The 14,818-nt window shown below is 40.9% G+C and overlaps 1 protein-coding gene across 1 annotated transcript in view; it reads right to left on the bottom strand.

The window, feature by feature from the left end:
• Window positions 1-14,818, bottom strand: part of mtor (mechanistic target of rapamycin kinase) — a 178,275-nt gene that overhangs the window by 126,117 nt on the left and 37,340 nt on the right. The window contains exons 18-23 of the mRNA XM_007897779.2: window positions 13,764-13,893; window positions 11,631-11,881; window positions 10,599-10,685; window positions 6,689-6,856; window positions 4,670-4,782; window positions 3,525-3,687 (exon numbers count right to left, since the gene is read on the bottom strand). Of these exons, the coding sequence (XP_007895970.1) occupies window positions 3,525-3,687; window positions 4,670-4,782; window positions 6,689-6,856; window positions 10,599-10,685; window positions 11,631-11,881; window positions 13,764-13,893 (912 nt within the window). The remainder of the gene's footprint in view (window positions 1-3,524; window positions 3,688-4,669; window positions 4,783-6,688; window positions 6,857-10,598; window positions 10,686-11,630; window positions 11,882-13,763; window positions 13,894-14,818) is intronic.

Below are 14,818 nucleotides of genomic sequence, written 5' to 3'. Positions count from 1 at the left end.
CTACGTTATTGCAATCCATAATTTACAATCCACAAAAAAAAGTATTTCTCTCGATTGAAATCCCAATTTTTATATAAAATGAGATGGTAAAGTCACTAAGAGTTCAGCAAGCTGAATGCAGTTGTTAGAAACTTCTAACTTAATGTTTTAAAATAAAATCACAATTATTGTGATATTTATTTTTTGGGCAAAATATTCTGTTTTTGTAGAATTTCAACCAATTTCCAGACCTCTTCACAAATGGTACCAAAGAAATATGCCAAAGCAGTACAAGGCAGAACCTCAAAACAAGCTTTTCACCATCTCTATAACAAGATAGCTGTCTGTCTGCTGTTCAGTGGATGTTAAAGATCCCATAGCACCAGTCGAAAAGAGGAGGGAGTTTCTCTCGCTGTCCTGGTCAACAAATTCCTCAAATAAAAATAGTCATGGCTGAAGTGAATTACTGTGATATTTACAATTGTGAGAAATGCCCAGTATTTTACAGTAATTCCTATGAAGCGCTATGAGACATCCTTCTGAGGTGATAGATATTATAACAAATGCAACCATTATCTATTTATTCTGCTATGTTCTCAAGAGTAGTTTCTTGAGTACAGTTTTCAGCGTCTTGGGACGTCTTCCCGCCGTGAAAGGTGCTATATAAATGTAATCTTGTTGTTGTTGTTTCAATCAGTAACTCACGCTTATAGCAAAAGATATGCACAAGCCAACATTGTTTATTTTTGCACCAAACTGGAACATACTGTGCCATTATACAGCCCAAATCTATTTTATAAAATGACACCAGGATTTCATTCTATTTTTGAAGATTTGACCCTCAAGGCATTCTTCAGAATCTCCTTCCCTCCATTTAGGAAAATAGGAACAGGAGAAGACTATTCAGACCACTGAACCTATTCCAGCAGTTTATTAGATCTTTTAATACCACTTCCCTATCTTTTCTCCATATCCCTTATACCCTGATTTCTCAAGTCCATTTGATTCTGTCCCTATTGCTTTCTGGGAGCACCATTCCACATTTTCGCAACTCTCTGTATGAACAAATGTTTTCTGATCTTACTTCTAACCATCCTAGCTCTACTTTTATGGTCTTGTCTCCAGTCTATCAAAGGGTCATAATTTGGAGGCCAACCCAACCCAATATTTATGCCACGGTATTTGTACAATGCGCAGTTTTGAGCAGCAGGCAGAGAAACTTATACAAAACCACCATTAAACCTACAAGTTAAACACACTTAAATAGACTTAAACAGGTAAGCAACTACAGCTATGGGCAAACTTATTTTTGTTTATTAATACGTCATGCCTGATGTTAGGATATTATTGGTTTTGTGTTTCACCTTATTTGTCATAAATTAATTTATCAGCCACCATTCATAATTATAGAACCATAAAGGTTGGTCTTCATCACTGATGAGGAGAAAGCTATCTGACCCTTTTATTCAGGATTGCGCTGAAAAATATAGTTGACTGCTACATTGAAACATGTTAGATTCCTTCCCTCCCACTGCTCCTAGTCACAGGGCCGTCACCAAATTAAGCAGCGCTAGAAATTTACCGTGCAAGTGTCCAGCATCCAACAATGACAGCAACTTGCATTTATATGCGCCCCTCACTCAGGGTAAGTATCCCAGAGCGCTTGACCGGCGGAGCGTGGCGGGGGGTGACCTTAGGCACAGTCGAAGAGGAAGGTCTTCAGGCGCGATCTGAAGATGGGAAAGAAAGGGCAAGATGGAGGGATAGAGGAAGAGTGTTCCAGAGTTTCGGGGCGCAGTGGCTGAAAGCGCGGCTATTAACAAAATAAAGGGAAATTACTTCATGGTATTTGAACACTAATGGTTCGGCCAATGTTCAGAAAGTCCTTCCTCATTAACAAGTCTCCAAAATCCCTAATTAAATTACAGCTTTGTAGGCATTGCTACTTCATTTGCCAACAATTCGCACAATTAAGAGCTAAACAACTATAGCAAACTATAGAAAAGAGCTTTTTCTTTCACATATTTTTGTAACCAGCAAGTACAAGGTGTCCTAAGGGTCGGGTCCCAGTCAAAATATCGCCGTAAAAGTCCCAAGGTTTGCCAGCTAAGGCTCTCAAGCGTAACCAACTATTTAAATGGAAATATTGAAGCAGGCAATCTGAGGAGAGAGATCAAATATTTGGAAATTGTGAGTTTACAGAATAAGATGGTGGAAATATTGATGAACCCAAACCATTGCGAAGACTGGCAGACTGCAACCTGGTTTATTGGCTACAAAATGTTCCAACACCTAAACCGTATCTGGAACAGTCAAAATGAGGTGGCCTGCTGTGTTGGGACTGCGGTGTGAGGGTTATGTATTACAAGTGAATTTCAACTTCAACACACACAAGTTGCGGCAGACTAGTTAACTGTTTTTCCATCAATGGATCAAAACAATTGCCCCTCAGATCTGAATGCAACAATCATTTAGGGATCTCACGCGTAGCCTACACTGCTCTTTGAACTGGAACCTTTACAGAATCACAATCGACATCTGTCTAGCTTAAATAAACATTAGCAACAACAACTTGCATTTATACAGTGTCCCTCACGCAAGATAGTGTCCCAGAGCGCTTGACAGTGACGGAGCGCAACGTCGAGCCGGGGGAAAGAGATTAGCGACAAGGATGTTTGGGAAGGACCATTCTTACACTAGTTATTCCTATAGCCTGTTTGGATACTATTGATGATTCGTGGCAATCTAGGAAGTGGGTCGAAAACGCCCCAATTCAACTCACAGGTGTGTCCAGGCAGCAGGGTGATGGGCTCCTTCCCTCCCCTGCCCCTCCCTCAAATCAATCTGGGTTGGATTAAAGCCCAGGTACCAGCAATCAAAATGTTCTACTTCTCTGTAACACACTGAGTGTGGTATGCAAATGCAATAACCAAAAACTTGGTTTTGCAGATGATTTGTAAGTGTTGAATCCAGGGAGACAACTGATGTTGTCATGAGTTTTCATGACATACCATCACCAGCAGCATTTAATATTTATGAATCCTATGCAAGTCTAGAGTGCAAATAATATAGTAATACTTGCATTTGATATAGCACCTTATCACGTTGTTGAGATATGGTTACACTCCATTTTGCTGTAAGGTGGACTGGCTGTGTATTTTTGTGGGCAAATATCACCCTATTGTTTTTGTTGCATATTGCTTTAATGACTTAATTGGCCATTGGACATTGACAATGAGAAGCAAGTATAAAAATATTCTGGGTCAGTGACTGGGCAGATTGTCCAAGTGAGTGTAAGTTTAAGGTTTAAATAAAGGAACTAGTGAATCTAAACTGTGTTCTGGATTAACAAATATTACAGTTCTTATAAAGCCTTCTATTGCAAAATGAAAGATTGTAGAAAGAACTTACAGGTAGAGAGACAAGCTAAAATGTAACAAAAATACTTTAACAAAACAGGACAGTTATAGCACAAATATATTAACAATAAAACTGATCCAGTAAAGATAGTTAGCAAATATTAGGCCAAAAAAAGACACCTTTACCTTTTTCCCGAGCTGGAATACCAACGATGAGAGGGTATCCATGGAAGTCTGACGTAATTCTGGAGTGAGATCCAGTGTGCGTACAATTGGGTGGATGATCCTCGACGCGTAGTCTGTGAAGTCCAGAGATTCTGTCAAACGATCCAGAGTCTCCAGGGAAACCCTTTTAAATCACAAGATCACAACATGAGTTTGGATGAAGCAATTCGGCCATCCCTCCAGGTATCCACCCTCCCATCACAGTTCTGGAGTTCTGTAGCTCAGTGGTTATAACACTCACCTCACAAGCGAGAGACCCGGGTTTGATTCCCGGCAAGATGAAACTTTGGGCAAGTTTCCTTACTCCCTGTTTCCCAGACTAACGTGAATTGACTGAGTATTTTGTGGGCAAAACTCTTTTGTCCAAAATTGTCAGGTTACATTGAAGTGGAGATAAATCTAATAAATTCAGTCTGAATTCGAAGCCAATTTTCATTCTTAAAACAAAACTAGCGAATTTGTTCAGCTGAAAATCTGAAGCTAATTGATAATTAACAACTCTAATTGAGCTATTTCTTTACTTATCAATTTCATAGAATCATAGAATTTTACAGCACAGAGAAGGTCATTCGGCCCATCGTACCTGTGCCAGCTCTTTGAAAGAGCTACTGACTAATCCCATTCCCCCGCTATAGAACGCCCCCATTTTGAAACATTGCACTTTTCACAAAACATGCTTTACAAATATACAGTTCACTTTACAAAAAATGATGGCAGGTGCGAAGAAACTTCTCAAGTCACGTTAATAATAATAATAATCCTTGCATTTGATATAGGACCCTAGCATGTCTTCGAGAAGTCTCACAGGATATACTGTAAAGTGGTGTGACTGTGTATTTTTTTGGCAAAACACAGCAGTCAATTGCGCACAGCAGTGTCCGACAAACAGTTGGGGATTGAGTGACCAAATTATGATTTAAATATGAAAACTATTTTGGGGATATTTAAAAATATTCTAGTTTATTTTTGAGGCGCTACCTAGATAAAGGTAAATAAATGCAAGTTGTTTGAAAAAAGCATGATACTTAATTATGGATGCTTGATATGCTATATAGTTCATTTCTGATGCACTAACACAAGTCTAAATTTACAATGGTTTGGCTGACCTTCTAGGCACCAGCGGAACTTCCTGTCCATCAAATAGTTTGACTATTGGGGGAAGCAGCAGATGTAGGTAATCATCCAGGTTAGCTCCGAAGAGTTGAATTGCATTTAGTAACTGAAAACAAACATGTACAGAAAAAGAAACTATCAAACAAGGCAAGCCAATTCTGTTCATTTTCCCCATTAAATTTGAGAAACAAAGAACAAAGAACTTGTAAGTAAAACCTAAATACAATATTAGGATTAATGTCCATTTCAGAAATAAATGAACACTTAAAATATATTTATTTAACACAAGAGCTCCATTCTACTGACTGTTCGAGATTTTATTAAATCATAGAACTATCAATTCCTTAATGTTAAAATCTAACTTGTATTTAGGGGCTTATATAGCAGAGCTTCACACTCGTGGCAATGCTTCACCTTAGTGCTAGTTTGGCTCAGTTGGCAGCACTTTTGCCTCTAGGTCGAGTGCTATGTTGAGACTTAAGCTCAGAGGCTGACAGTCCAGTGTAGAACTGATTCAACAACAACAAAACATAACACCGTTCATGTTGGGAGGTCGGACCAAAGCGCTGGACATATAGAGTTTCGGAGCCGAGCTGTGGTTTGGGATCAAGGAGGATGGAGGGCGGGGAGGGAAGCAGGATGATCGAAGGCACAGTCAAAGAGACAGATCTTGAAGGAGGCAAGGGAGGAGGCGAGGTGGAGGGACTGCAGAATGGAATTCCAAAGGGTAGGGGCAGAGTGGCAGAAGGCCCGCCCGCCAATAGTGGGGTAGGCAAGGCTGGGGACGTGAAGCAGGCGCGGGCAGGTTGGTAGGTGTTAGAAGGTCACAGAGGTGGAGGAGAGCAAGGCTTTGAAGGTGAGGACAAGGATCTTGAACTGTATCCTCCGTGTGATGCGAAGCCAGTGGAATCGGGCGATAATGGAGGTGATGGGGTCGTGGAACCTGGTGCGGGAGAGGACATGGGTTGCAGAGGTCTGGATGATCTGCAGCCTATGGATGGAGGAATTGGGGAGGCCGACAAGCAGGGAATTCGCGTAGTCGTGCCTGGATGCTATGAATTCGTGTATGAGGCTCTCGGCGGTTTGCAGTGTGAGACAGTGGCGGAGCCGGGCGATGTTGAAACAATCAAACAATCAAGTTCAGCACTGATTGTTGGAGATGCAATCTTTCAGATGATATCAAGGTCTTCTTTGCCTGTCAGGGTGATACTCCCATGACACAAGTGTAAAATGAAAGGCAACTTCTCCTAGTGTCTTGGCTGGCCATGTGTCTTGCAGACTAAATGGTTATTTATACCTCTTTATGGGAATTTGCTGTGCATAACTAGCTGCCATGCACATCTATAAAAGACATTCACTGAACTTGACAGTAATTACTTGTGAAGTTTTTTTTAAGATGTTTAGGACAATAAGGCTCAAAATAAAAACCTTGCTTTACTTTCACTCAAGCAGGCAATGGAACTCCATCCTGCTGGCTTACTTGCATTCTGTGTATTGTGTCAAATTGGCGTCTGCAGTATAAATGTCCCACAAAAGACCTGCACCCAAGTGTTACTTCACTGCGAGGCAGAGTAAAGGGAGGACAGCACAGTAAATTGAAAAGCTTTTGTGGAACAATTGATTCCAGAGCTCTTCTGGACATAACAGCAAAATGACATGTATAGCACCTTTCACATCGGGAGGACGTCCCAAAGCACTGGACAATCAGTGAGCTGGGGGCAGGATCGGGGAGGGTGCAGGGTCTGGAGGGGGAAGGGGGGGAAAAGGAGGGTGATCGAAGGCACTGTCGAAGAGGAGGATCTTAAGCGGGTCTTGAAGGACGCAAGGGAGAGGGAGAGGAGGAGGGTCTGCAGGGTGGAGTTCCAGAGGGTGAGGGCAGTACCCTGCAGTTTTACACCTATCATCAAAATTATCTGCACTACAGGTGAGACACAAGTGCTTAGTCCAAAATAGTACAATTGTAAACCACGCATTCCCAGCACCAAATGGTTTCAAAGCTCACAATCACTCACCTTGATAGTAACACTGCGACCTCCACTGTTGTCATGCATGAAAACCCGCAACATATGAGGAATCAACTGAGGCAGATACAGCTTGAACTCTCCTCCCAGCGCAACCACAATCTGCTCAATAACCAGGATGATGGTGTTTTGCATCGGGTTGTTCAGTGTCCAATATTCCTGGAAAAGTTTCAATTTTGTTTCACTCTTTGCATTTTGTTTCAAGCTTCACTCATGGCCATTATTAGAGCCTTTGTAAACAGAGAGAGAGAGAAAGAGGGAAGAGAGGCCTCAGGCCCCTCTCTATCCCCCTACAAAAGAATATTTTCACCCCCAGTCTCTGACCACCAATTTATGATGCATAAAGCAGGCCAGAGCTGCCGGAACAGAGGGATCGATCAGTGAAGTAGGGTTACCAGAGGTAACAGAGAAATAGTGGAACAAGGCCGATAATAATAATAAGAATCTTTGCATTTGAATTTTTTTGGGGCCATATCACGTCTTCCAGACGTCTCAAAGCGCTTCACAGAATATACTGTAAAATGTAGTGACTGTATATTTTGTGGGGAAAACACGGACAGCAGTGTCCCACAAATAGTCTGACTAATCCATTATTATTTTTTTTGAAGGTCTTATTAAAGCCCGGAAAAGTGATCTATCAATCGACTGACAACCAGGTTCCTACTTACTGCTAGATAAACAAAGTCGCATGGAGTAAGGAAACTTGCCCCACCTTTCGCCCTGCCGGGAATCGAACCCAGGACTCTTGCCTGCGAGGCAAGTACTCTGATCGCTAAGCTATAGGACTCCAATTCAATGGAGGCATTTGAACATAAAAGCAAGGATCTGAAAGTCGATCTGCTGAGGGATGGAAGCCAGTGGAGCCAAGTGACAACAAGGTGAGCATCACGGATCCTAGTGTAAGAGAAGTTGAGGACAGAGAGTTCTGGATGATCTGGAGTTTGTGGAGGATGGAATCTTGGGGCTGGTGGGCCAGATAGTGGGGGAGGCGGGCGATTGAAGAAATAGACTTAGTCGGCCTTAGGAGAAAGGTTTAAACGAAAGTTGATGGTCAAACAACTACTATAGTAACTAGGTAAACAAAACAAACACCCCTCCAACTGCATGTCTATGGAAATTGTGAAGTCAGCATTGATTTTAATGAAAAGTGAACTCTCAAATCATACCTCATCCTGAGCAAAAACAACAGAGTGATATTAGAAACAGATTGTATTACGCAGCATTGACAATCACCCATGTTATTTTTTGTGGCAATTTTTTTTTGCATTTGGACAATCAACTTTTCTTTATGACATTATCAAGTACACCAGGATGCATCCATGCTCTAAACATTGGGGAAAGCTGTCATATCCTGTAAATTTATCTCCACCGCTGCAAACCATTAGATGTCAAAATGCGCAGATTAATTTTCACACAGACACTTTAAAGGATTTACAAATCCTTTAAAAAAAACAAATACATTTATGTCAAAGAAAGTCTCTTTGCCTCAGCGGAAACTACAAAATTGGCTCCTGTTATTTATTAACCTATTCTGAGTAGTCAATCCTTCTTTCCTTTAGGGAGCACCATAAAGATAGTCAAGCATGTACTCATCTCATACCATGTACTCATACCATTACAATATACAGAAACTATTTATCTGTAGTCTGAGGATATGATACATGATAGCACAGACTGAAGTTTAATTTCCCACCTGGCAATTTTCTTTCTCTTATGTTTTATTTCTTATTTCTTTGTTGAAATAAAATCTCAATAATCAAATCTACAGGGAATGAATTGGCGCTATAAACAGTTGTAGCAATTTCCTTGCAATTATTACAGTGGTGTGTTCATAACTTTCTGGTTTAATTAAAGTACAAAAGATTAGAAAGCACAGATTATTTCAAGGTTGTTATTTGCGCAGTCGGGAATTATCGATAAATGCATCATCATGGTCGGATAACATATGAACATTTGTACATTGGGACAGGTCAGTCAGTGGGCGTGAGAGGCCACTTTTATGTACTTACAAATGAAAGCAAATAACTGACTGATCTGTCCCAATGTACAAATGTTCATACGTTATCCGACTATGATGATGTAACAATATTTGATTTAATTTGATTCCCAACTGTGCCCTTGAGAGAGGAACAAGATATTTGAGACAGCTGTACTGATTTTCCTACAATTATTACAGTGCTGTAACTCTGACTTCCAGCTCTCGTCCATGCTGTCCTCACCTCCTTCCATTATTCCAATACTCTCTTAGCCAGTCTCTCCACTCCACTGTCCACAATATCCAGTTAATCCAGAACTCCACCACCCGCGTAATCACCGCACTATACTCCGTATCCTCATCACACCAGCCCTTCCAGGCTCAACTGGCTCCCTATCACCAAACAGATCGATTTCAAGATCCTCACACTCATCTTTAAATTCCTTCATGTCCAGTCACCTACATACCACTCCCATCTGCTTACTCCCCAATCTACCACCCATTGCCTCTGCTCGACTGACTCCAGCCTCCTGCTTATCCCTCATGCCCTCCATTCCACCATTGGTGGCAGCGCTTTCAGCCACTATGCCCCAAAACTCTGGAACACTTTTCTTCTATCCCTCCGCTTTGCCCCTTTCTTTCCCATCTTCAGGTCATGACTTCCTCTTCGACCTTACTGTCACCCCACCCAACCCCCTCCCCCTTGCTCGGCGTCAGGCGCTGTCACTGTCAAGTGCTAAGAGACACTACCCCACATGAGGGGCACTATATAAATGCAAGTTGTTGTCTTCACCCTCCCACCTCACTATCATCCCAATTTAAAAGTATAACAAATTACCAGTCGTTATAGGGGCTTAATTTTCCGTGTTGGCAATTGAATACAATTATTAAGAGTTCCTGGTAACTGTTACTTGGTACCTAACCATAGTTCTAGCAAGGTTGTGCTGGTCAGATATTTAATGACCAATTTGTGTTTCTGTGGGGAGAAATGAGCATAGTCCCTTTGAAGCTAAATTGTGTCCAAGGCAAGTGTACACCCTCTTCAGTGGTTTTAGTAACCTGATCCCTGATCCAGGTAGGTTGCTCTATAGTTATGTTGTTGACAGATTAGCCAGGTTATAATAATAATAATCCTTACATTTGATATAGGGCTTTTCACGTCGGGAGGACGTCCCAAAGCACTTCACAGAACACACTGTAAAGTGAATTGACTGTATATTTGTGGGCGAACGCGGCAGCCAATTGCGCACAGGAATGTCCCACAAACAGTCGTAGATTGAAAATGACCAATTTATTATTGTTTGTGGTTTTGGAGGGATTATTATTAGGCTCTGTGTGGAGTAAGGAAACTTGCCCAAGGTTTCGCCCTCTGCCTGGAATTGAACTCAGGTCTCTCATTTGTAAAGCGAGTGCTCTAACCACTGAGCTACAGGACTCCAGGTTCATTGGCAGGACTTTTTTTCAAAGTTAGCCAGGTGTCTTAGAATAGAGCGCTTCAGAAGAGAAAAGAGGAGGGGTGGAGGCTGGTGTGGAACATGGACTGAGTTGGGCTGAATGGCTGATTTCAGTGTTTGATCATTCTTTGATCATATATTTCACCCACAAAATACAGTCACTACACTTTACAGTATATTCCGTGAAGTGCTTTGAGCTGTCCCGAAGACGTGATAAGGCTATGTTAAATGCAAGGATTATTATTATATGTAATTCCTTGAAATGGCAGGCAGGAGAAGAAATCCCACAGGGCCACCTGAATCACAAGGGATATTGGATTTAAATTATTGAGTTTATCAAGAAAGGAATGTTGAGCTGGAAATAAATAAATAATCCAACAGTCAGGGAAGCAAAGGTCTCACAATGGAAGCCAGGGGCAAGGCCCATACAGAGGGAAGATGGAACTAAGCTGCTACAAGGAGCAATACTTACTTTGATGAGGCTGAAAATGTCATCCATATAGGGTCGGATGTGAATTTTCACGAATGAAACGAGCATTCCCAGCTGCTGAAACAAGAACTGCCAAAGAAAATATACCATTATATACAGCTTCAGATATAAGTCATTTTCCCTGGCTTCTTCCCAGGGGCTACAGCCTTGATTGCTTTAAAGTCTTAACACTACATTCAAACAATCCCAGAAGATTTCTGTCTGCAAAATGTGTTGAATTTCAGACCAGCTGGGTTCTTACAGGAAAATAACATGGGGAAAATAACAAACATTACTGGTAATGTGTGTGCAAAATCAACTCCTAATATATCGACGTCGCGCATTTTGGCTTGTAGCTTCAATTTAACATGGCATATTATCCTGTTACTCATCATACCATTAGCCATTTATCACGCTATACTCAAAACCACCAAAGGCAGGAAAACAGCAGTAAATATTTCTAAGAATTGTATAGCATTAAGTGGTATTTAAATCTCCTTTGTCGTAAATTGTTTCCTGAATTCAGAATTCTTATTCCAGGAAGATGGACATTTTCATCAGTTAAGTCATACCAGGAAAATGGCTATGCAACCTGAATACTAGATATCCTCGCCCCATATTAGTAGATGTCACTTGGAACACAAGTGCGCTCCACTACTTCCCTCCCTCACTCTTCTCCAGCACAGAAAATGAGTCGCCGGATTGACATATGGGCCAGTTCCTTCTTCAAAACTACGTCTCTTCTCAGAAAAGGTAAAGCAAATCTTAGAAAGCACAGTGCATGATTGTTTTACAGTATAGTTGTTTCATTCCATAGGGTCGTCCAGGTGCCAATGGGAGTCACGGAATTGGCATTATTCTTGCCACAAGATTGCACGGTTGAGTTCTTTGCATTTACAATGTGTCACAGGACTAGGCGATGTCTCAAATTCTAGGAAGCCCTGCACCATACCCTAGCTCTGAACTCTGGAGGAATTTAATCGTTTATCCATGGGTTCTGTTCTGGGAGGTTCCCAGTATCTTTTGAAATCCTACCTCTCTGGTATTGGCGTCGCAGACTCGGATGACGTTCAGGAACGTGGGCATGACTTGAGGCAAGAACTGGACGCACTTCAAACCCAGAGACTTGAAGATGAAGGTGACTGCCTGGACCACCATAGTGTGGTGGTTTGACAGAGAGGCATCTCGCAGGATGCGCATGAGGGTCACTATGGCAACAGCTGGGTAAAACTCATCCAGTGGCAGATTCCCCATATTCACCAGCATTTCACTGGTGCTGTAATCAGCTGTGAGCAATAAGGAAACCAAACATTAATACTGTAACTGGAGCAACTGCAGACTGAAAATCAGGCATAACACGGATAAGAACATATTCCTACAAACAGTTGCAAATCACCATTAACAGGACCCACTAACTTATTGTAGCTGCTCCAAACATACAACATCTCAAAATACTTCACAACAATTAAAGTCATATGTAACAATTGTTTTGTAGTCAAAGAAGGGGCTTTCTGCCTCATTCCACAAATGGCCACTAAGTGAATGATCAATTTATGTGGAAGAATGTTGGTCAGCAACATTGGATAAACCTATCTCCTTCATTGTCACTTCTTCCACACGCAACAGGATAAGGTCTTTCTCTTCAAATAATGCCACGGCAACTTTAAAGTCGGCCTGAAGGCTGCATGGTGGGCCAACATCTCATCTGAAAGACTTCAGCTCAGCCATACTCACCCAGTACTGCTGTGGTAGGGGGATCAAAAATAAAGAGGCAATCTCCTGACATTTCTTCCCACAAATAATTGTGAGAGCATGAAATATACTGCCCACAGAATCTCATAAATGTAGACTATATTGGCATGGGTTTCAAGAAATAAGATATGTGGGTGATTCTCTGGACATTAGGCCAACTAATGTACTAATTAGAGAAAAAAAATGATCATTCACTTCATGTCTGTTGTAGGACATTGCTTTGCACAAATTGGTACCATGTTCACCTAGAAATTACAGTAAATATTGTGAAGCTTTGAAATATCCTCTTGTCACGAAAGACTTTAGTTCAAATTCAAGGACAATTATCATAATGTTAAAATTCTTTCCTGGAAATAGTTTGGATACATCCACTTCTGTCCAAGAATGTTTGTTTTTTATGCAGAATTTGCTTTGCGACAATTTGCAGAGAAATAGAAACAGACTGCCTTGCCATTACACAGCAGATGTAACCGTTTTAATGTTAATAACCTATCAACACACTATTTTACTCTATCATAACTTTTTATTACTTAAGGTCACGGATGATTTCCTGCGGCACATCTGGTTGAAGAAATGAACATAAAAAAGGTGCGTTTACTCTCAATAAAGTTGGTTAAGATCGGTTAGCTTTTGTAGCCAGTCGTGCAATGTTGTTTGAACCATAAATTACTGGAAAACACCTGATACTGGGAGAATTAGGCTTCAGTTTCAAGAGTTTCTTTCTCTTGTGGGCAATGCGTCCAATATCAAACACATGGTTTACTTTGTGGAATCATGGAACATTTGTAGCATAGGATGATTCAGTTAGAAGAACACTCACTCTGAGTCAGAAATTTGTGAGTTGAAACTTCACAAAAGTGAGAGAAATAGAGCAAGAGGGGGAGAGACAGAGAGAAATCAAACATGGTACAGGAAAAGTAAAAGTGATAATAAAGAAAAAATCCCACAGGAGACAGACTCAGAATGCAAATATATAGCTGTCTAAAAGACTCTATAACTAAGCAGTTAAATGTGCATATCAATGGTTTAGTCATCCTTAAGTTTATTCGTGAGCCACTGTACACTTTGATGGTGCAACTGTTAAAGCCATCAAAATTTTTACAGACAATTGCAAAATATACAATGTTTGAAGGGTGATAGCTTTAGATCCTCACTCAAATCTCAGCACTACAGAGAACAATAAAGATCAGTCAGTGTGTGGGTCTTATTTAGGCTTCAAGCCATTGTCTTATACATGAAGAAATTGTACAGAGCTCTGGAAAATTCTTAAACTTGGATTAAATTTGGAATTGTAGAATAACAACTTCCAAATTAAAGCACCATTTAAGAATTTTCTAATGTCTACCCAATCTTAATTTTTAAGAAATTAAGACTAAGAGAATTTTGGGGCCTCTCCTCTTTACATCGCTTTCATACCTGAATCCTGGCTGGATTTGGACTCAGACAGACTGACAGCGGAAGCATCTCGTGATTGATCTATCATCCCAATGTTGACTTTGTGTTTGTACGGATCTAAGGCACCGAGCAGCCCCAAGACCCGGATAGCCTGTAGAGAAAAGTATAATAATCCATATAATCCTTGCATTTGATACAGCGCCTTATCATGTCTTTAAGACATCTCAAAGCGCTTCACAGAATATACTGTATAGCAATGACTGTGTATTTTGTGGACAACACATAAACAGTTGTGGATTGCCAATTTTTTTAAAAAGAGATTACCACCCACCGAAAAGCGATCCACCAATTGAAAAACTGAGTTCTACTTACTCCTCGATAAACAGAGGTGTATGGAGTAAGGAAACTTGCCCAACATTTCACCCTGCCCGGGAATCGAACCCAGTTCCTCTCACTTGCGGGCGAGTGCTCTAACCACTGAGCAACAGAACTACACATAGTGACAAGGGTCAAACTCAATGATTTACAAAAAGCTTTCAAATAAATTATTGTTTTCATTGACATTTACAACTGCTGATTTTCTTCACATCTTTTCATTTCGTAAAAATGTACAATGCAAAAATGACACTAAACTAGGAGGGAGAGTGAACACCGAGGCTGACATTAAAAAAATGCAATGAGATACAGATACAGGTGAGTGGGCAATAGGTGGCAGATGAAGTATAATGTAGGGAAGTGTGAGGTCATCTACCTCGGTGACAAAAACAGTAGAGCAGATTATTTTTTAGAAGGGGAGACTAGATAGTGTTAGCGTTCAGAGGGACTTGGGTGTCCTTGTACACCAGTCACAAAATATTAGTTTGCAGGTACAGCAAGCAATTAGGAAGGCTAACGGTATGTTGGCATTTGTTACAAAAGGGTTAGATTATTAGAGTAGGGAAGTCTCGCTGCAACTGTATAGGGCCCTGGTAAGGCCGCATCTAGAGTATTGTGTGCAGTTTTGGTCTCCTTATTTAAGAAAGAATGTACTTGCCTTGAAGGGGGTACAATTTACTAGGTTGGTACCAGGGATGAAG

Source organism: Callorhinchus milii, unplaced genomic scaffold, assembly GCF_018977255.1.
Source record: "Callorhinchus milii isolate IMCB2004 unplaced genomic scaffold, IMCB_Cmil_1.0 Scaffold24, whole genome shotgun sequence".
Classification (NCBI taxonomy): Eukaryota; Metazoa; Chordata; class Chondrichthyes; order Chimaeriformes; family Callorhinchidae; genus Callorhinchus; species Callorhinchus milii.
Note: the sequence above shows the minus strand (reverse complement) of the source record. Positions and strands in the feature narration are given on the sequence as shown.